The sequence below is a fragment of the Numenius arquata genome, chromosome 4 (genome assembly GCF_964106895.1).
Source record: "Numenius arquata chromosome 4, bNumArq3.hap1.1, whole genome shotgun sequence".
NCBI classification, from domain to species: domain Eukaryota; kingdom Metazoa; phylum Chordata; class Aves; order Charadriiformes; family Scolopacidae; genus Numenius; species Numenius arquata.
The window spans coordinates 61,225,597-61,245,738 of NC_133579.1; the positions used below are offsets into that span (position 1 = coordinate 61,225,597).

A 20,142-nucleotide genomic window follows, 5' to 3' on the forward strand; every position below is an offset into this window, starting at 1 on the left:
GGCCAAAAATGTTGTTCCGAGATCTGTAATTAAAATTAGAGACCTTTAACTTGGTCATTTTGAAGGTGAGATTTCTGTTTGTTTTCACTGTCTCTCTGGTAAAACTTCTGCCTGGTTGGGGAAAGAAGGCCAGGGAGGGTGGGAAAGTAAAAAAAAAAAAACCTAGTTCAACAGATGCTTCTTTAAATTTAGCTTTTTATAGCTTTGGTGTTTTTCCTGTAGCAAAGTTCCATGTTGTAATGTGTACCCAGAACAGAGAAATTATTTTAATGTGAACATTTCACTAAGTAGCAACTAAGATTAACCACTTGACCTGGTTACTGATTTGACTAAAATCTAATCTAATTAGTGTTCAATTAAAGAGAATTAACACCCAGAGACATTTTGTTGAAAGGTTTACACAGAGGTTTCAGTTAACAAAATATTTATCTTACAGCGGGCAAAAGCACTGAAATTAAATGCAAGCTGTTTCTCCTATAAATGCCCTGAGTACATGGTTGGGATGCCAGTGTTAAGAATAGTAGCTATATTTGATATTTATATCTGACAAATCAGCTCACTCTCTGAGGACACTGGAGCTAAATCCTGCCTTCAGAATTACACAGGCCATATTTCTCTGGTAAACTGTATACTTCTTTCTGTTTATTGCAGCCACTTGTGATTGACCTTTGCTTCTCCGTCCTCCTCCAGAGTCTTCTGAAGGCCATGGAAACACTCCTGTTTGTTTCTTGGGCTTGAGACCATGCTTTAGGGCCCTGATCCAGAACAAAGAGCTCCTCTTTTTGAGTTGGGAATCTCTAACTTGCATCTTCCCATTTAGTGTCCTTTTATGTGTCAGGAAAGTTGTTTCAGCTCATTGCCTCAGTTTCTTCCATTTACTTGCTTCCCTTTAATAATCTAAGGTTAATACATATTATGCCTGCGGCGGCCTTATTATGGAAGTCATTAACTGAACTCATCCAGATGGCTGAACACACTGAAAAATACAGATGAGAGTGTCAGGCACCATAGTGACAATGAGGTGACAGCAGCTGTATGAAAGCAAAGAAAGAACAAAACTAAAAAAATCAGTTGTGCAATTTCTCCGTATCATGCAACAGACCACACAGCACAGGGAGTACAAGAAGGAAGGGAGGCAGAAACCCTGGGAGCAGCAGGAGGAAGCAGGGGCAGGTGTAGGCAAAGAGGATGTTAAGAAACTGCCTGTTTTGGTGATGAAATTTCTCTTCTGTACACTGAATTTGGAAGTCCTGCTGTGCAGGTGCCAGAGGTCCTGTGATGCCCTTGACATGCGGGTTTGCTTGGGCATGAAACCACTGGACTGACTGCTTTCTTCAGCCTGTGCTGAGAGCAACTACTCCCTCTCTGCTCAACGATGCTGGCTCATGCGTTTCTTCCAGCCTTTCTAGTTTTTCGTGTTCTTCATGCTCCCTTCCTGTTTCCCTCAGGTCTTACCCTGCCTCTGTTATTCTCAAATGCTGAAGTTTTCTGATATCCTTCGGTTGATGTGACCCAGTGCATGGTTGCATGCTTTCTCTTGGAAGGCCATTGCCTGCATCACTGCACAGGATCAATGTCATCACTTAATGACTAGAAATTCAATACTTTGTTTCATGTGACTTGCTTGTATATGATCTGTTTCGCAACTTCTTGTCACAGAATCACAGAATGGTTAGAGTTGGAAGGGACCTTAAAGATCATCTAGTTCCAACCCCTCTGCCATGGGCAGGGACAGCTCCCACTAGAGCAGGTTACTCAAAGCTCCATCCAGCCTGGCCTTAAACACTTCCAGGGATAAGGCATCCACAACTTCTCTGGGCAACGTGTTCCAGTGCCTCACCATCCTCACAGTAAAGAATTTCTTCCTAATATCTAATCTAAATCTCCCCTCTTCCAATTTAAAACCATTACCCCTTATCCTGTTGCTACATCTCCTGACAAAGAGTCCCTCTCCAGCTCCCGTGTAGGCTCCCTTCAGATATTGGAAGGCTGCTGTAAGGTCTCTCTGGAGCCTTCTCTTCTCCAGGCTGAACAACCCCAGCTGTCTTGGTCTGTCTTCATAGGGGAGGTGCTCCATCCCTCTGATCAACTTCATGGTCCTCCGCTGGACCCGTTCCAACAGGTCCATGTCCTTCCTGTCCTTCCTTCCTCCTGTCCTTCCTTCCTTGAGGACTCCAGAGCTGGACACAGTACTCCAGGTGGGGTCTCACAAGCACAGAGTGGAGGGGTAGAATCACCTCCTGTGACCTGCTGGCCACGCTTCTCTTGATGCAGCCCAGGATGTGGTTGGCTTTCTGGGCTGCCAGTGCACATTGCCGGCTCATGTTGAGCTTATCCACCAACACCCCCAAGTCCTTCTCCTCGGGGCTGCTTTCGAATACCTCATCCCCTAGTCTGTATTGATAGCAAGGATTGGTTTGGCCCAGGTGCAGAACCCTGCACTTGCTCTTGTTGAACCTCATGAGGTTTACCTGGGCCCACCTCTCCAGGCTGTCCAGGTCCCTCTGGATGACGTCCAGGTCCCTCTGGATGACGTCCCATCCCTCTGGTGTATCGACAAGACCACACAGCTTGGTGTCATCTGCAAACTTGCTGATGGTGCACTCAATCCCTCTGTCTCTGTCCACTCTTTAGTCTTTGCTTTGACTATGGGCTTGCATCTACTTGTATGTAGCACTCTTCAGCATGGTATTGACTGCTTCCTAAACTATTTCTTTTTTTGACCTGGCTATAGGGTGAAGCTAATGGCATTGTTCTCGTCATGCAGATGAGAATCTGATGCATATACTGATGGGGGTCAACTGTCTCTGCTAGGTTTAATTGCTACTTTCAGATGTTTGTTTACCCTTCTCCAGCACCACCCTTTGGCTTGCAGGAATCCCCTGCTCATCTGCTGTGTGCACTCCCAACTTTTGCAACAGGTAGGGCCGTAGAGTGTGGACCTGCTAAGCAAAGACCAGTGGCAAAAAGTGGTCCCTGCCAAAATCAGCCAACAGTCCAGCATCAGCTTTAGCTCTCGTGCTTCCTGTCTTTCTTTTGCAGCCCTAGTGGGAGAGGAATGGAATAAATGTGTTTTCCATGGTCTTCAGAAAGCAGAACTGGGGGGAAGAAAAATAATCCAGTTGTGTGGCTGTGTTTCCCTGGGGCAAGACTGGAAGTGTGAGATTCACATTGCTGACATCTGTCACCATGTTTGTTGGCAGCTGTGTTGCCGCAAATGGCAGCAGTAGCAGGTTGTAGCCCTCTGTGAGCCATCGATGCAGGAGGGTGCCAGTAGTTTCCCAACTACTTCTAGAAGCAGAGCAATGCTGAATTGGGAATAATGGGCCTGATTCACAGAGGTGTGGTGGCGATGGGTACTTCCTGCTCCCTCTTCTCTGCAGACTTCTTCCTTTTAGCCAGAGTCTCTCCATCTAGTTCTTGCGTGTTCATGTATCCTCCATGACTGCAGCAAATTCTTCAACCTTCCCCATCTAATTGGATATTCTTTCCCTTCCACCTGCAGCCAGCCTGGGAGATCTCCCAGTCCCTGTTGCAAGATCATACATCGTACAGCTTTTTTGCAAGAGTAGCAAGGATGTTTCTTCTCAGCCATGTGGCTGTAGGGGAGAGCAGATTCCCCTCAGGTGATATGTGTTTTTTTGGTTTACCAAGTGGGAAAGGAGGGGACAGTATGTTTCTTGCATACAAAAAGTTCAGAGGATTTTGTTGCTAAGCTCTGAATTTCTGTTGAGCCTTTGTGGGCAGCAATTTTCAAGTACTTGCTGTTTGGCCAGACTTGAGGTGATTTTCTTAAAGGAGGAAGGACATACAACATTTCCATTCCAAAACATAAAGGAATGGTTAAAGACTGTGAATTAAACAGTTGGGACTCTTTTTTACAAGAGTAAATTCTTTTTTTTCCCCCCTAATTTTGTCTTTGACAATAGATGACTGAATTTTTTTTTTAAACCTTCATTCCAAAACCAAAACTAGTAAGAAATTATATGCAATTTGTTGTAGCCTGATGAGGTTTGGGTGACAAACATTAATTGAAAACAGGCCTAAGCAGAAAGTATTAGGATGTGTTACCTGTTAGCATTACTACTATGACCTGCAATACCTGTGGGGTGAACTTTCAGTGTTGGCTTCATCCAGTTGAACAATGCAAGAGTCAGTTGAATAGCAGAGCTGATTGAAAACTGGTCCTGTATGAAATTTTTTGAAAAGAGTTAACTGGAGTGGAAAGCCCAGTTGTCCATTTTTCTGCATTTTGCAAAGGAATTTAAATCTTTCCAAAGTGAGTGTGACATACTGGGATAAAGTGGAGCATTCTCGTTTGGTAGAATTGTATCTTGGTCAGGCAGTTTGCTTGTTGCATTTGTGGAGGATACTAAGATGGGAGAGACCCACTGGAAGGCATGTCCATATTTTAAGTAATCCAATAATGATGGAGGTTCAATCTGAGGGGGAGGGGGGAAAAAGTGTGATTTGGTAGAAAGAAGAAATGCATTTGAACATGAAGAATCAGTGATGTAGATGCACCCCTGAAAGTGACTGCATCCTTCGTCATTCAGTGGCATGAATCTAAGGATTATAGTAGATCACGAGGTGAACGTGAGTTAACAGTGTGGGTTTTGTGAAGAAGCCAAAATCATACTCTGAGATGTATGAGTAGAGGCATAGTCTGTGAGAAGCATCGAAAGTATCCTTCCATTGTACTCAGCATCAGTGAGATCTTGATCTGAGTTGGGTCTATAAAGAGCAATGAGAATAGTCAGTCTGTAAAACATGGCTTCCAAGGAAAGACTGAAGGTGTTGGTTTTGTTGCTTTAATAAGATGGGGAGTTTGTTGTGGCATTTAAGTTAGCTATTATGGTGAAAGGCCAAAAAAAAAAAAACCCAAAAAATGCTTCAAGTGAAACCTATTCAATTTCCTGGAAAGATGGTGGAGTTCCTGTGGCTGGAAATCTATAAGATCAGGTCAGGCAAACATCTCTTAGGAGTGACGTGGATGTAGTTGATCCTGCCTAGAGTTCAGGGGAATGGACTAGATGATGCCATGTGGTCCTTTCAGGCTTTACAGCTCTCTGATGTCTAAGTGTCTTCCCAAAGTGCAAAGCAATGGGAATATGAGCTCTGAGCCTCCTCTTCATGTTTTTGTACACCTGACTGATCCCATGTGGTTGAGTGTTCATGAGGGTTTGCTCTTACAGAGTTCCCAGTGGCTCTGCAGCCAGACATGTTTGGTTTGGGAGGATGTAATGTCAAAGTTTCTCTAGTCTGGAGGCTCCAGTGGGAGATCTTCTGGAGTGGGCAAGCACCGGGGAAACTATGGCACTTAGAGGAGGATAGGTTGTACGTGAGATCAAAAATCAATTGGTGTGAGGGGGATGGTCAGAGCAGGTGCTAGGAAAACCGCTTTTCAGATGTAGTCCATTTCAAGCATTGGAGAGGACCAATGTGTAAGTCATATTCAGAGGTGGGAATGATTTAGCAGTTCATTCCTCTCTTAAACCTGAAGAGGGGAAGAGTGGTCTCAGCTGCAGCTGCTGTTTGCGGTCTCCTTTAAGCAACACTTCAGTTTAAATACCCAGCCTGGGAAAGCCCAAATCTTTCAACCTTAAGGTTTCCAAAATATGTAGCAGCTGGCCAGCCCCAGCAGCTCACTGCTGCTGGAGGTGAAGGTCAGAGTTGTTCCTGAACCCTCTTCCCATTGGAGAAGTGGTGGCAAAGACTCCTGTGGGAAAGGCTGCTGAGTCAACCACAGAGCGTGCGGCTACCAGCGAGGCGGAGGAAAGCCTCCACACCATAAAAATAGCCTCACTAGGAGCCCTAATATACTCAAGTGCTTATTTTTCCATGTGTGATCTCATGCAAGCCAAGCTGCTGGGCAGTATGACATAGCACTTGGCCAAAAATAAAATGTAACTCTATCAAATATTTTTTTTTTCCTAAAGTTAACCTTTGATAGGTGGAAGGGACAGGTACCTTGTTTTCTCATTTCCATTAAGTTATTGTTAGAAAACAAAAATCCAGGGGGAAAAGACAGGTGAAAATGAGATTGACACCTGGTATCCATTTTGTGATGATGGCCACAGGTTAATGCTGATTATTTTATTATGGATCTCTTGGACAGGAAAGTAATGCCTGTAATACAGTGAGAAAATGTACGTGGAATTTCCCTGCTCCTCCAGCTGATTTCATTGAACTGAGTTTTAGTGGGCATTTGATGCTGCAAAAAAGGTATGGACTTGATAGCATTTGAAGCTGAAGCCCCTGACGGAGACAGAGTGCCAACAGCCTTGGAATAACACACTCTAATCCCTGTTGATAATCTTCAGAAAAATGTCTTTAGAGATCTTCAGAGGTTCATTTTCCTTCACTGATTGATGCTTGTTCGGTGATTATTTTTTTTTATTATTATTTTTTCGTCAATTGTGGTAGATCTTTGTTGTGGAAGGTGGGCTGAAACCACAAAACCTCTTTGATTAAAGCTGTTGAATGCCTGGAAATGCTGGTAGTTTGGCCACTGTCCCGCCAGAGATAGCGTTACACTCTTCAGGAGGAAGAGTGGTTTACGAATCCCTTGCCAGTGAAGAAACACATGGACCTAAGGTCTAGGCTTGCTTTCCTCCATCCTTGAAAATGGTGAAAAACCTTTGTAATCCTGAATTTCACATGCAGAAGTACGTACATCTCATTGCAAAACTCTGGATAAAAACAGGCAGATTTGGGAGATTGTGGTGTTGGGTTTTTTTTTTTCTAGCTATTAACATCACTTTTACTTATTTCAGTGAAAGCCGGGGGAGAAAATCCCAGACCTCACAATCTTGTCGCTGCACTTCTCTGCAGGGCCTCCGACCTGTTCCTGCTGGACACACGGGCAGTGTGGGCCTCTGAGGAGGGCTGGCTGGAGTTTGACGTCACTGCCACCAGTAACATGTGGGTGATGAACCCTCAGCACAACATGGGACTGCAGCTGAGCGTGGTGACCCGGGACGGTAGGTTATGGGCCAGTCAATGTGAGTAACCTCATGAGCTTCTTGGATGCTGTCTAGAAGTGGTGCTAACAGAGTCTGGTTGTGATTTGGAGGTTAAGCACCATGCCTTCATAAGCAGCTGTAGCCAAGCCCTTGAGCAAAGTGTCTGAGGGCACAGATTGAGGGCTGTCAGCCTCTTGGCTGTTCCATCACAGACATGTACCAGGATGAGGTGGTGGAGGCAGGCTTAGGTAGGGTCTCGGTTCCTGAATTGGAGGTGGAAGGGAGCATGGAGGTGGGATCCCAGGTGCGGTGAGGTTTAGGGGTAAGAGGAAGAGAAGAGGGCAGGTATATGGGTATGCTCCTCCCCATGTGGGCTTATGGCAGCCCGGCTGCTCGATTCTCATCAAACCTGAGGTGGGAGCCCTGCACTGGAGAAGTGATGCAGTCACTGTGTGGGGCTGGTCCCTCTGAGGACAGCTGCAATGATAGCATTTCACAGCCCACAGAAACTTTGAAAGGTGGAAAAGGAGAGAAGAGACTGCAAAAGAGCATGAAATGGAGTGTTGGAAGATAAGCGGTGGGGAACGAGAGTATCTAGATGGGCAGAAATTGACCAAAGAGATGACAGTGACATCTTTCCTCTATAGGATCCAGTCTCAAACTTTGTTTTCTTCCCGTTGCTTCATGCTGAGGTTTGGTACACCTGTGGGGTCAAGTGAGACCAGACGGGCTGTCCACTGTTCTCCTGAGGAAACGTTAGTGCCAGCCTCCCCCTCCCGAAATGGGCTAAGAGCCCGTCCCTGTGCTCCTGACAAAAGCGTGCCATCTCTTTGCCCTCTGCTTTCCGTAGAGGTCTCCCAATCCCGTCTCTGCTTCTTGTGTTTTCACGGGCAGCAGAACTAATTTCATGATGCATCTGGGCTTTGTGGTTTATGTATCTATCTGTATACCTCTTCGGTGCCTAAGCCAGAGTAGAGATGACACAGGGGTACCAAAGAGCCAGGTGCTGCAGTGGAGCCTCTTGTCCAGGAATGCTGTCATAAAAATTCCATAGGTCATGGTGGCAGGAGGGGAGCATTTAGTGATAAAAGAAGAAGAGTGTGAGCAAAGGAAACACTACTTATGGCATGCCATGATGCTGGAAGGAATGATCCAGCAGCATCATTCCTCTAACATTCCCTTTTCTGTTTGATTTCAAGGCTTCAGCATAAATCCTAGAGAAGCAGGCCTTATAGGCCGAGATGGCCCTTACGACAAACAGCCTTTCATGGTGGCCTTCTTCAAAGTGAGCGAAGTCCATGTTCGGACCACGAGGTCAGCAACAAGCAGGCGCAGGCAACAGAGCCGCAACCGCTCCACCCAGGCTCAGGATGTTTCCAGAGTGTCTAGTGTCACAGGTAATCATGCAACACCCATTTTGTCTGGAAGCTGGAGCAACTTCTTGTAACGTTTCTATTTGCTTTGGAGTACAAAAGCAAGAAGGGGGACGTGATGTGGGATGCTCTTCCTTGGGGAACAGGTTACACCTGCAAGAGGATGGGAGAGGCAGTCTCCCATAGTGAGACTTACAGGAGTCCTCTTGAATCCAGGGTGGAGTCCAGACCCCCCTGTGAAGTTGCAGCCATTCCATTCAGGGGGGTGAGGCCCTTAAACTTTGAATTTTGTGCTTGTAGGTTGCTTGCTACACAGTATTTCCCTAGAATTACACCACAGGAAATGCAATGTTTAAAATATTCTGTCTCTGCTTACACTGGGATTTATGGTATTGCACATATGTATTTCCAGCAGAGTCCTTTTTCAGTTTTCTTTGGAAAAATGCTGGTAGAACAGCACGAGATCCTTTCTGTTTTTTCCTTGCGAGAACAGCAGTGTATGCAAGGTGAAGCGCATTTCCAGGCAGGCACAGAGGCTTGCCTGTTTGCTGTGGAGCGGTTGCAGGTGTTGTACAGTAGCCTGGTGAGTGCTGTTGTGGGCTGGTGGGACAATAGGATAACTCTGAAATTTTGACAAAAATTGAGACTCTCCTGTCTTCTAAGTCTTACCTGTTTTCCAGCCACTCTGCCCTGCATCACAGTGCTACAAGTCCCTCGTTCATCGAGTACCTTCTCTCCTCTGAAATGTTTCAGCCCGTTCCAAGTTACTTGATTAATTTGCTTATGCTGCCCCCTTCATTTCCAATAGGATCCCTGCTTTTTCCCATGTCTACATATAACTATACCCCAAGGAAGAGAGGCAACTGTATTTTTTAGCCTGTGACCAGACACAGCAGGGGGAGATGAGCCAGTGTTGCTGAAACTTAGCCGGTGCGAATCCATAGTCTGTCCCCCTGCATGCTTGGGTAGTGGGTGAGCCACGCTGCACCCGAGGTGTCCCCATGCTGGCTGTGGCCCTGGGAGCCTGCATGGAGCCAAAGCCAGGCTGGGAGCCCCTCCAGGGCTGGCGGCCAGGCTTTGGGCATGGCCATGTGCCAACGCAGCCCTGTTGCTCCAAGCCCATCATGGTAATGGACTTGCCCTTTGGGCGATTGCGTGCCAGCAGTAGTTGGCCACTGGTGGCCATTGTGTGACCTCACGGTGCATGTTTCAGCGTGGCACTTCCCATCCTGTGCAAGTGCCAGACTCGGTTGGCTGTGAAATGTCTCTTCATGGATTTTAAGGGCAGGAGGAGCAACTCGGTCCTGCAGCCAGACCTCCCCGAGGGGGGCCAGCCAGTGCCAGCATGGCATTGCCAGAGCTTCATCTTTATCCCCCCAGCTTCACAAGCGTTGCAGTGCTAAAAACAAGTTTTGACTACTATTAAATCAGGCAATGTGACTCAAAGCTCCAGAGGGAGCAGTTATATTGGGCAAAAAGGGCCGTTTTTGTATTGCTGCTTTCTTGAGTACACCACACATCAGGTCATAAAATTATAAAATGACAAAAAGGGAAAAAATAGCTGGTCGTTCTGTGGTCTCAAGGGCTTTTTTGAGCTCTTCTAACTCAAAGCCAGCTTTAATTTAAAACCTGGAATTTGGCAGTTCAGTAGTCAACAAGGTATAGTTGAGCCTCTGTGGATTTAAGGCGGGGGAGAGGAGGGAAATGTAAAGTTAAGATGTATGTTTGGTTGGTTTCTGTGTTTAGAAAAGAGAAACTACATCAGCTTATTTTCCTTTCTAAGTGTGACACTCTTGGATTCTGTTCTCCTTAAGAAGTGGTTGATTTAATAGGCCAAAAGGCACTGATAACCGATATGCATTTTTAGCGTTAAAGACATCACAGGGATTTTTTCTTTTTTAGTTGTGTGGGTTCCTACATCCATGCCTTGATGATGCATGGGGGGACTGGGGAAGTGTTTCCCCCAGGATGAAGCAGGAGGCGAGCCCGGGGGTTACCTTGAAGGCTGCCTTGCACTTCTAAGGGTGCCTTGATGCATCTGGATCCAAAGTGGGTGCAGAACTGCGATGCTGCTGTCCCCTCCTATGCATCTCCCCGCTTGCGTGTCTTCCTCTCTCACTATATCTTGCGTCTTGTCAGATTTTTGGTCTGTGCTCTTCCCTGAGCCACGATTGCCAAAATCTACCAGGGCTTCAGGACAGTTTCCCTCCTGGAGAAGGCAGGAAGGCAGCTTGCTGGTGTTGATATTTTTTTGTAGATTGAACCTTCCTTCTTCTGTGTTAGTGAATGCATAGAGTTTTCTTTCTTCAGTCCAAAAACGAAGCCCTTTCCCAAAAAATGCTGTGAGTTGGGCTGGGACAGTATGTTTTAAAAAGCCCTATTTACTATCTAAATATGGAAACCATTTCAAGTCCTGCAGTTTGAAGCGCTTGAAGTGTGCTGCTGGGCTGGTACCAGATCTGGTGGGCCGGGCGGTTATGTGAAGGCATGCTGCTACGTGCAGGATTGGGACCCCGCTGTGCACCCTTTGATGTGCAGTTGTTGTCCTGCAGTCAGTACCAAGTGCTCAGATGCTAAGGTTATGGCTGTGGCATAAGAATCTCAATGGTCTGTATTTTTTCGCCAAGAACGCTCATTTCCCTGTATTATAAACACGTAATTATGACTGGCTTATATAAAGCAGAACTGAGTAACCCCCACGGTTATAAACTGCTTTGACATAGAGTCCTGCGTCAATGCATTCCTGGAGCCAAGCTCTCTTCTTCTGCAGAAGGAGGATGAACAGGAAGAAAAGGAAGTATTTTCATCTGTTGAGGCAGAAAATCATATGCCAGCTCTGGCCCAGGACAGGGATGAGCGAGGTGGGTGGGAGGAGTGTGTTATCTGCTGTTGTTGGCAAGATCTGGAGGCCCTCACTTAGCCTTGTCTTGTGGTGGGTTTAGCTCGTGCGCTCACACTCCAGGCTGATCCTGTAGTTAACCCAAAGAGATGGGGACTCTCTTCAACGTAATGGATGGTGACCCTCGAGCCTAAGGACTTTGCTGCCACATGGCCAGCTCCTCTGTGAGTTATGGTTTCTCTATGGGGCTGTCTCCTTGCCCAGTGGCAGTAACCCTCCTCTTCTGCGAGTCAGTCTTCAGGCACATCCCTTCCTGTCAACCCCTCCTTATGGAGAGGGTTGCATTTAAATGTCTGACTTTGGGCTATACCTGCTGCTCTGAGAGCAACTCATGCAACACCCCTTTTGGGATCCTTCTCTTTAGCCACCCCAGGGCCTCTGGGATTGGTGTGAGGTGCTCCATGAGAAATGGAGAGGCCTTCCAAGTGGCCTTCCCTTCCAGCAGACATGCACGGCACCAGGCAGATGTCTCCACAATTACGGGAACTGAGTACTGCAAAGGGCAGCACGCACAAACATTGGAGGCAAATAAGGCCAAATGCTTTCGCAGTGGCAAGGGTCTTGTTAATAAACATAATTATCTCGCATCCAATCTTCCCTTCAGTAGAGCGCTTAGAGGCAGACAGGAGCATTTCTGTATGTGCCTTCACATGCAGGTTCACATCAGCCCGATGTCTCCCCTTCTTCCCACCCAAGCAGATCGCTTTCATGTGAAGTGAGCTGTTATTAACTGCGTGATCAGTTTACACCAGCTTTATCCGGACAAATCACCAAAGTCAAACACCAAGAAGAAGGGGCTGGCCTTGGAGACCTCTGTCAAAGCTATTTTGGACCACAGAAGCAATTAATTACCATGTGGAATTTGGTAAGCTGGCACCTTGGGAGCAGCAAGGGTGTTCTCAGACAGATCGACCTCAGTAAATATTTATATATTCTTTGCCAGCACTTAATGTGGGAGAGGTTATAGGAAATCTAAGGTGGGTGCATAAGTATCTGTAGGAGGAAGACCATTAGGGTTAGGCTATTCTCTCTCCCTTTTCAGCAACACAAATGCCAGTGTCCAACCTTAAGAGAAACATCTGTGCTCACAAGAAGTCAGACTTGTATTCTGGTGAAAGCAGACAATGTTCAGGGCAAGCAAGCCACAGAGACCACTGTCTTAACTGTGCTGCCCTGGAAGTTATTTCTAAATGCAGAACTAGGGGTTTGAGTTTTTAAAAAATCTCTGTTTTAGACAAAATAATCTGCAGTGTGATTAAATGCAGTGCCTTGTAAATGGCAAGCTATTGTTTCTGAATTGGTTCTCCTTGAACATTCAAGGAGAAAAAAGAGACAATTTTGCTAAACCCACAGTGAGCCTATAGGAGCTCCCAAAGCAGCTCCCTAAACTCACAGAGATTCTGAAGGTCTCTGGCAAGCAATCCTTGCAAATCGTGTCATGGCAGTGTACGCCAGCCCCACAGCAGTTGTTTACAGGGTCCCCCCTGTGCAGGGCTGCCGGGGAGGGACACGTACCCTCTTGCCTCTCGGATGTTGGGCCTTGCACTGCAAACCACCTCAAACAGCAATTCGGGCCAGAACAGTTGAGCACACTGAACTGGGGTAGCTGATACTGCTTTCCAGGCTTTGGAGAAAGTGTTGTAGAGGCCAACTTCAGTAGCTCAGGGAGCTTTAGCTCACCACCTAAAACCCTTTATTGTGTGGATTCCTCTTTTTTAAGGCCCGCAACTGGATGTATGTGGCTCTAACGCATATGCCGAGCCCTGAACTGTGGGGAATGGATCATTATTATGTGCATGTGTATTGCTGCATTTTTTTCCCCATTCAGAAAGCCACTGCTGAGGGTTGACTGAAGGTTTTTAACATCCCTAGAGTTGGGCTAAAGTAGATTCCCTAAAGTAGAGATGGTAGGCAAACATGTAACAAGAAGAGAGGGCAGGGGAGCTTGGGGAGAGGGTTAAACAGGGGAGAGTGCAAATCCCAGGAGAGGGGATGTTTAGTAAGTTGACATTTAAGAAAGCAAAGGCTGAGTTTGGCGAGTGAGGGGGCAGAGCTGTCTGCACCTACGTTGGATGGAGAGTCGCTGATGCTCAATGCAGAGTGTGAATCAGGTGACACGATGGCCAGCCAGAGAAATGGGGCACATTTTGGGAGCCAGTTTCAGGCAGTGTGAGAAAGGACACGTTCATAACATGTTCTGCTTCATGTAGCTTGTTGAGCGGCTCTTTTTTTCCTTTGTTTTCTTAAACTTGTGTGACTGCTCACAGCCTTTCTTCTCACTCCTGTTTCCTCTGCCTCCCTTGCCTTCTCCCCTTTCCCATAGCTGATTTGGGTAAGTTGTAGCTGGATTTGAAACGTAGCATCATGCTGCCCACTCGATTGTGAATAGATCAACTCCTCTGTGACTCCCTGTCAAATACAGATGGTTTTCCCCTAAGCAGAGGACATATTTCCCATTGAAGAGCAAATGAAATCTTGTTTTCAGGTACTTAGATGAAAGCCTTTGACCACTAAAAGTATCCTCTGCTCATTTTCTCCCCTTGTTGTGACCGGGTCATTTAGAAACCTCGGATGCTACAAATTTGCTCCTAGGCTGAGCCAGGGACTGAAAAGCTTCATCTGAAAAAACCCACCACCCCCTGGTTTCTACGGGCTGTGTCTGGTTTGAAAATGGAAAGCTTGAATAGAGAAACTCACGTCCGTCCTTGCTACTGGGCGCTCCTGAAAGAGCGAATGTTTATGCTGCAGCAGGCTGTTAACCAGCTCTGCTCACCTGATTAAATCCGTGATTGAAGCGAAGCTATTGAAAGTCTGAAATGCAATCCTTAGAGTTTAAAACCCAAGCTGCTTCTAAAAACAACTTTCTAATCTTTGGTGGTTTGGAGGCAAGGTTTGAGGTGTAGGGTTTTTTTCAGACCTCAGTGTTAACTGTACCCAGCTGTAATGCTGTGCTGCCCTTAATGTCAGTTGGATGTGCTTTTAGTATTATAGTTTTTCTTTTGAATAAATATTTGCATTTGTAGTTCCCAAACTTTGTGGGGGGGTGGTGGTGGGAAGAAAAAGAAAGGCTTATTCAGAGCCAAGGAAAAAGTCACTAAAAATATTTTTCTATTCCAGCTGCCGCGTTTGGGGAAAGCTAGGCTGGGAGGGTGCCCTTTCAAGCCGCGTTAGGGGCACTGGGGGGGCTGGTTAGCTGAAAGGCCCAGGGCAGCAGGGGGCAGGCACGTCAGTGTGTGGCATCTGCCTGCTGCTGGAACCGCCTTTACTTGAAAATGAGGCATTCGAGGGGAGAAGGAGTAGAGAGGGAGAGGAGAGGGAGAGAAGGGGAAAGGGAGAGGAGAAGAGGGGAGGCCCCTGTGGGTAAGGCACTGGAGGAACACACAGCCAGTCTGTGTCCAGCTCTGGGACGAGTGTCACTGCGCGGACTGGGACCTGTGCTCCCAAGCTGCTCGGCTGAATTTCCTGCCATTTCCTCCCCTTGCGCTTCCCATCAGGCACGAAGCATGGGTTCGAACCACCCCACTGCCCAAGGTGGTTTCTGCGGCTGCTGCGCTGATGTCCAGCAGCCGTCCTAGGAGTGATGAAGTCAGCCACCGCCTGCCAAGGCTGGATTTGTGCAGCCACCCGGGGGTGAAAGGCCCCTCTGTCACGGCTCAGCTCCTCCGCTCCCTGTGGTTCCAGGTGTTCGCATGCGGAGCCGCCTCTCTTTCCAAATATAAATGGGAAATTCCACTCGCTGTCAAAAGCTGCATTTTGTAGGGCCATCGGTACCAGCTCCTCCATGGTCGAAACATCCTTCTACCTTGCGCCATGGCAAGGCTGAAGGTCTCTGGTCAGGGCTTTGAACCCTGCGCCCCCACTCTTCCATGCAATATTAGCACTAAGGAGCAAGTTAACATTGAGAGTGCATCAAAGCCTTTGTCTTCTGCAGATAAGTGGGTTATGGGAAGGAGAAACTTGTTTTTCAGAGCATGGTTTATAAAGGTCCAAGAGTGGAAGTGGTGGATGGTGTGATGTCCAGGGCAGGCTTGGGGTAAGGCACAGAGAGAGACGGAGGCATGGCTTCACTGTCCATGGGACATCTTAGCTGTTTAGGGACTTCTACTAACTGGCACAGGGGCACAAGCCGATGATTAACCTTCCCGGGGTTGTAATTCTCTCAGTAAGTGGGCATGTTTTGCGCACACGTCGAAAACCATGGCCAAGGAGGCGGTGTGAGTTTGAGCACCCAGCAGGGACATAGCCTGTGCTGGGCTGAAGGAGCAGATTGATTTTTAAGAAGTCATTTTACTGGAGGTGTTTTACCAGCACTGCTTGTCAAGTTATTAAAGGCAGCTGAAGGAATTATAACCAAGTCACTGTTACTTGGGTGCCTCCATTCCCATAGGCATCTTAAAGGCTTCAGGCCTGCTTTGGATGTCCCTCAACACCCTGCTCCTTTTGGCTGCTGAGGGAGCTTGCTGTTTCTTGCTGCTGAGCCCGTAATGTGCACACATCTGGCCAGCTGTGCGCTCCAGTGATGCTCTGCCTGTTTTACTTTCTGAACTCTTGTTTTGTTCTTTTTCTTTTAACAGATTACAACAGCAGTGACTTAAAGACGGCATGCAGAAAGCATGAGCTTTACGTTAGCTTCCAGGACTTGGGATGGCAGGTGTGTGATGTTTCTCTCTGGGTAAACTAGACATTTTGTTATGAAATGTTATCTAAACAGTGTCACGGTAATTCCACTCGAGGCTGCCATTATGCTCTAAAATGTCCCTTGTGCCTCCTCACTAAAACCAGTCACAGGGAAGGGCAAATAAATATTGATAGTTGTGACATTTGATAAGATCCAGAGGAAGCTTGATACTTTATGAGATTCAAGTATACAGTCGTTCTCTGTCACTCATGGGAGTCACCGTACGGGCAAGGGCTCATATCTCTGTACGTCTAATGATGGGAAAAAATCTGATATTAAGCAGTGATTTTAACCAAATCAATTTTTTTCTAGTGATCAGCCTAATTTTAACCTTGGCCATTGTGTTGAAATCCTCTACCACTGCCCCGCAATTAGCACTGGCTGCGGTAGGTGGACTGAAGACTGGGTTTAGTTGCAATACTGTGAGGCCAGAGAGTTGTTTAGAATAAGTTATTTAGGACCAGACCACAGTGTCATCAAACATCACATTTCAAAGAATGCCTTCATCTTCTCTTTTTAAAAATTTTTTTTTTTTTTTTAATTCTTTCATTTAGCACTTTTGTGAGGGATGTCCCATTTCTATCAGCTAATGTTTTTACTAGATAATAACACAGGAGGCCAGGGCTGTCCCCGCTGCTTCTGTAATACCCTACATGTGAAAGTCCTCTCCCAGTTAATGGGACAGCAGCCTTTTTTGCAGTTTATGTCAACTCCAGCCCCCAGCCACAACTGTGGCTGCATGCTGTCTCCGTTCTCCATGACTTGTTAGTGGCTTTTCTTTTTACTTGGGCACAGTCTTTCCACCTCCTCCTTAGCTTGTTTGCCCTGCTTCCAGGCAGGAAGCGTTTTCCAGTTGTGAAGTTCATGGTCGCGAAGGCGCTGCCTTCACCTTTCTAGTTGCAGACTTGAGCAGAAAGGTAAGATGCTGCCAAAGGAAGGCCACAGACCAGCAGGGCTCTTTGCAGGAGATGGAATCCAGATCCTACTTGTTGTATAGAGAGGATGGAGGCAGGGCAGCAGCCCCCTGCCGTTGTTGGGCACTGATGGCTCCTTCAGAACATCCATCAGTTTTTTTAGCAGAGTGCTTCCCTTATTCTTACACCATATTAAACCACAAATTTAATTACACGGTCTGTACTGTACTTCTGTAGCAGGAGAGCGACTGTCTTATGAAAAAAACAGCCTGGTTTATCAGGAGCAAATTATGGGTGAGCTAGTACAGTAAAATGAAGAGGTGTTTTTGCTATGCCCAGGTATCCTCATGTTAGCAATCAAACAGCAACCTTTGTTCCTGCAGCTTTGCGAGCCGTCTCTGGCTGCTCAGGCCTGCTGTAGCACAAGTCAGGCTAACCCAGGTGATTGTTCTCAGGTAAAGGGGAAATCATCTAAGAATGATGTGCACGTGAAGCATACCAGTATGTCCCCCCCGCAGGGTCACCTGCAGAGCCCGACACCAAGGGAGGCAAAATGCCTCCTGCTAATTGGTGATGCTTTTAATTTACCTTTGGTACTTTTATGTCAGCAGTAGAGAAGCTGTAATTTATTTTTTTTGTTAGTGCTTTGGTGAAGAGTCACCTTCTTCCATGGCATGGCACTCAAGATTGCCACCGGGGCCACCTGCTTGCACATGCAGCTCGGGCTGGCTGTCCTGCCGCTACTTTAGGAGTCTGGCAGAGGTGAAGCTGTTGCGCAGCTAAAACTTCCCACACTAATGGCCCTGTATAAGGTTGAGTGTCTGTGAGGCACCACATCAGTGTTTTATATTCCTGTTCTGGAGCTCCCTGGTTGAATTGTATGTGTGTGCACGCACATGCAGGCATGTACATGATTTTCTCCAGGAGGGGACACCAGCTGAGGCTGTTCAGCCGGAGGGCCTAACCTTGGAAACACTGGAACATAAAGGCATCCAAAGCTCAATCCCCCAGCAAGAGTTCTAGGAATAAAACTCTCTTAGTTCGTGAGAGTTAAACTGTGCATAGATGTGACCCGTTCTTTGGATGTTAAAATCAGTGTGCCCATGGAAAAGTCAGGGCTCACAAAAAAAGCCAAACCACCCCAAATCCCAATAGCTTCAGTGAAAACACATTTTCACCCTCAAGAAAAAACTTAGTGGAAAATTTTCAGCTGTTCTTAATTGCATGCAGTTGTCTGTACAAGTTGGCAACTTTTTAATTTGAATCACGTTCTGTTTGTTTCCTAAAAAGGACTGGATAATCGCTCCAAAGGGCTATGCAGCCAACTACTGTGATGGGGAGTGCTCATTCCCACTCAATGCCCATATGAACGCAACCAATCATGCCATTGTACAAACTCTGGTAAGTCTCCACAAAGCTGGATGCCAAAGAAATAGGTGAGTTTGTAAACGAGTTGCCATGGTCTCAGCTCTGTTTTCTTTTTTGGCAACAGGTTCATCTTATGAATCCCGATTATGTTCCCAAACCATGCTGTGCACCTACCAAACTAAATGCCATATCTGTTCTTTATTTTGATGATAATTCTAACGTAATCTTGAAGAAATACAGGAATATGGTAGTAAGAGCTTGTGGCTGTCACTGACAAACAGTCTTCACATGGACTCTGTGATGCTACCATAAACTTCCATACTACCTTCCACGCTTCCATGAACTACCTGACCTTGGAGAAAAAAGAGTAATTGATGAACCACCTTCCAGAACACCATGTATGTGCCTTGTGGGAGGAAGGGGTGTGGGGAGCACATGCTGGGGCCCAAACAAACCCCTGGACTTCTCACAGACTGACCCTACGCCCCAGTGGCTGCTCAGCTCTGCAGAGACAGGGCGTGCAAAGCAGCAATATGCCCACACACACTTTATTTAGATGGGATGGTCTTAATCTCCCATAGCAGCTTGGCCTAGCAGTTGCTTGGATGTGTGCTAAAGGTTTACCAAATGGGCACCCAACACTCAAAACAAGTGAGGTTTTCTTTGTGGGGGGTGGGGAAGTTGAAGGGAGACACCGGGAAACTAGAGTAAAGAAAGTGGTGTTAGTATTTCAGACTTCAAGCATACATCTTGTATAAAGTAATAAAAAATTCCTAAGGTTTGGAATTGCCTTTTGTCTAGAAAGACCAGTTACTACAACTAACTGTTTAGTTACTACTAACTAACTGTTAGTCTCTTCCTGAAATCTGTCATGACAGTAAGCATCTTAAATTGTGCCAAAGCAAGTCTTTCAGTTCTCTTTTTCTGCAGCACAGTTTAAGTCTGGTCCTGCAAGCGTAAGATGGCTTGGCTGCACCCTGTGTTAGAAACACGAGCGTGAACTCAGACCCTGGCTGGTCTTTCCCATTCACTATTTGACAGAGCAATATAACTTTATACACTTGTTCTTATGCAGCTTCCTTCCACTCCCCACACGGAGCTGCTTCATCTACCCAGGAAGGAAGTTGGGATGCTTCTACAGCTGTAATTCAAATGTAAAAGTTTAGGGGCCATTCATTCTCTAGCGGGACCATTTATTTACAGGAAGACAGAATGTCAACAACATATGCAAGTCTTTGGCCAACCTTTCCCCTTCAACTCACGCAACTAACAAACTGGTATAAAGGATACATTCACAGTGTAGCCACAGTTTGTCTAGCAGAAGCTAATAGCAAATTGTTCTGGTCAATATTAAACTTGTATTAAATGCACTTACCTCTAATTCTTGCATTTAAAAGACTTCTTGTAAATACAAGCTATAATTTATTGCACTTGTCACTGTATATTCATTGTGCTGTATCATTTATAGAAAGACTGCTTTTTTAAAAAGTTTTTATTTAGAAAAATCTCAGTGTAAACAATTGTACCACTTTGATTTTATACAAGAAACTCATGAGATTGTGCTTCACTAGAAAGTTGTTAAAAACATGGTAATAAAGGCTTCCTTTAAGGCAGAAGTATATACATCGATCTAATACATCTGCCAGTACAACACTTAGCTTTCACTGTGGCTTTTTCACCCTTACATATTTTTAGATTGAACAGAATCAAAAGTTCTCAACAGACAGTGAAGTACCAGGAGAAATTCACCGATTTAAAAGTTTGTTGCTGTTTTGCCTTTTTTTTTTTTTAAAAAAAAAAAAAAAACAAACCACACAAACAACAACGCACTCCATATGATGGACAAAAATCAGCATCTTGACAGATTACTCAAATTAGCCTGTAGCCATTCGCATTCCATGAGTTTCTGTGCACACAAGATGGCAGAGTTCAGTCCTTGGTTTGC

The 20,142-nt window shown here is 46.1% G+C and overlaps 1 protein-coding gene across 1 annotated transcript in view; it reads left to right on the forward strand.

The window, feature by feature from the left end:
• The window catches only part of BMP6 (bone morphogenetic protein 6), a 92,014-nt gene extending 73,543 nt beyond the window's left edge, over positions 1-18,471 (forward strand). The window contains exons 3-7 of the mRNA XM_074146147.1: positions 6,835-6,983; positions 8,165-8,362; positions 15,812-15,888; positions 18,120-18,230; positions 18,322-18,471. Coding sequence (XP_074002248.1) covers positions 6,835-6,983; positions 8,165-8,362; positions 15,812-15,888; positions 18,120-18,230; positions 18,322-18,471 — 685 coding nt within the window. The remainder of the gene's footprint in view (positions 1-6,834; positions 6,984-8,164; positions 8,363-15,811; positions 15,889-18,119; positions 18,231-18,321) is intronic.
• The last annotated feature ends 1,671 nt before the right edge of the window (positions 18,472-20,142 follow it).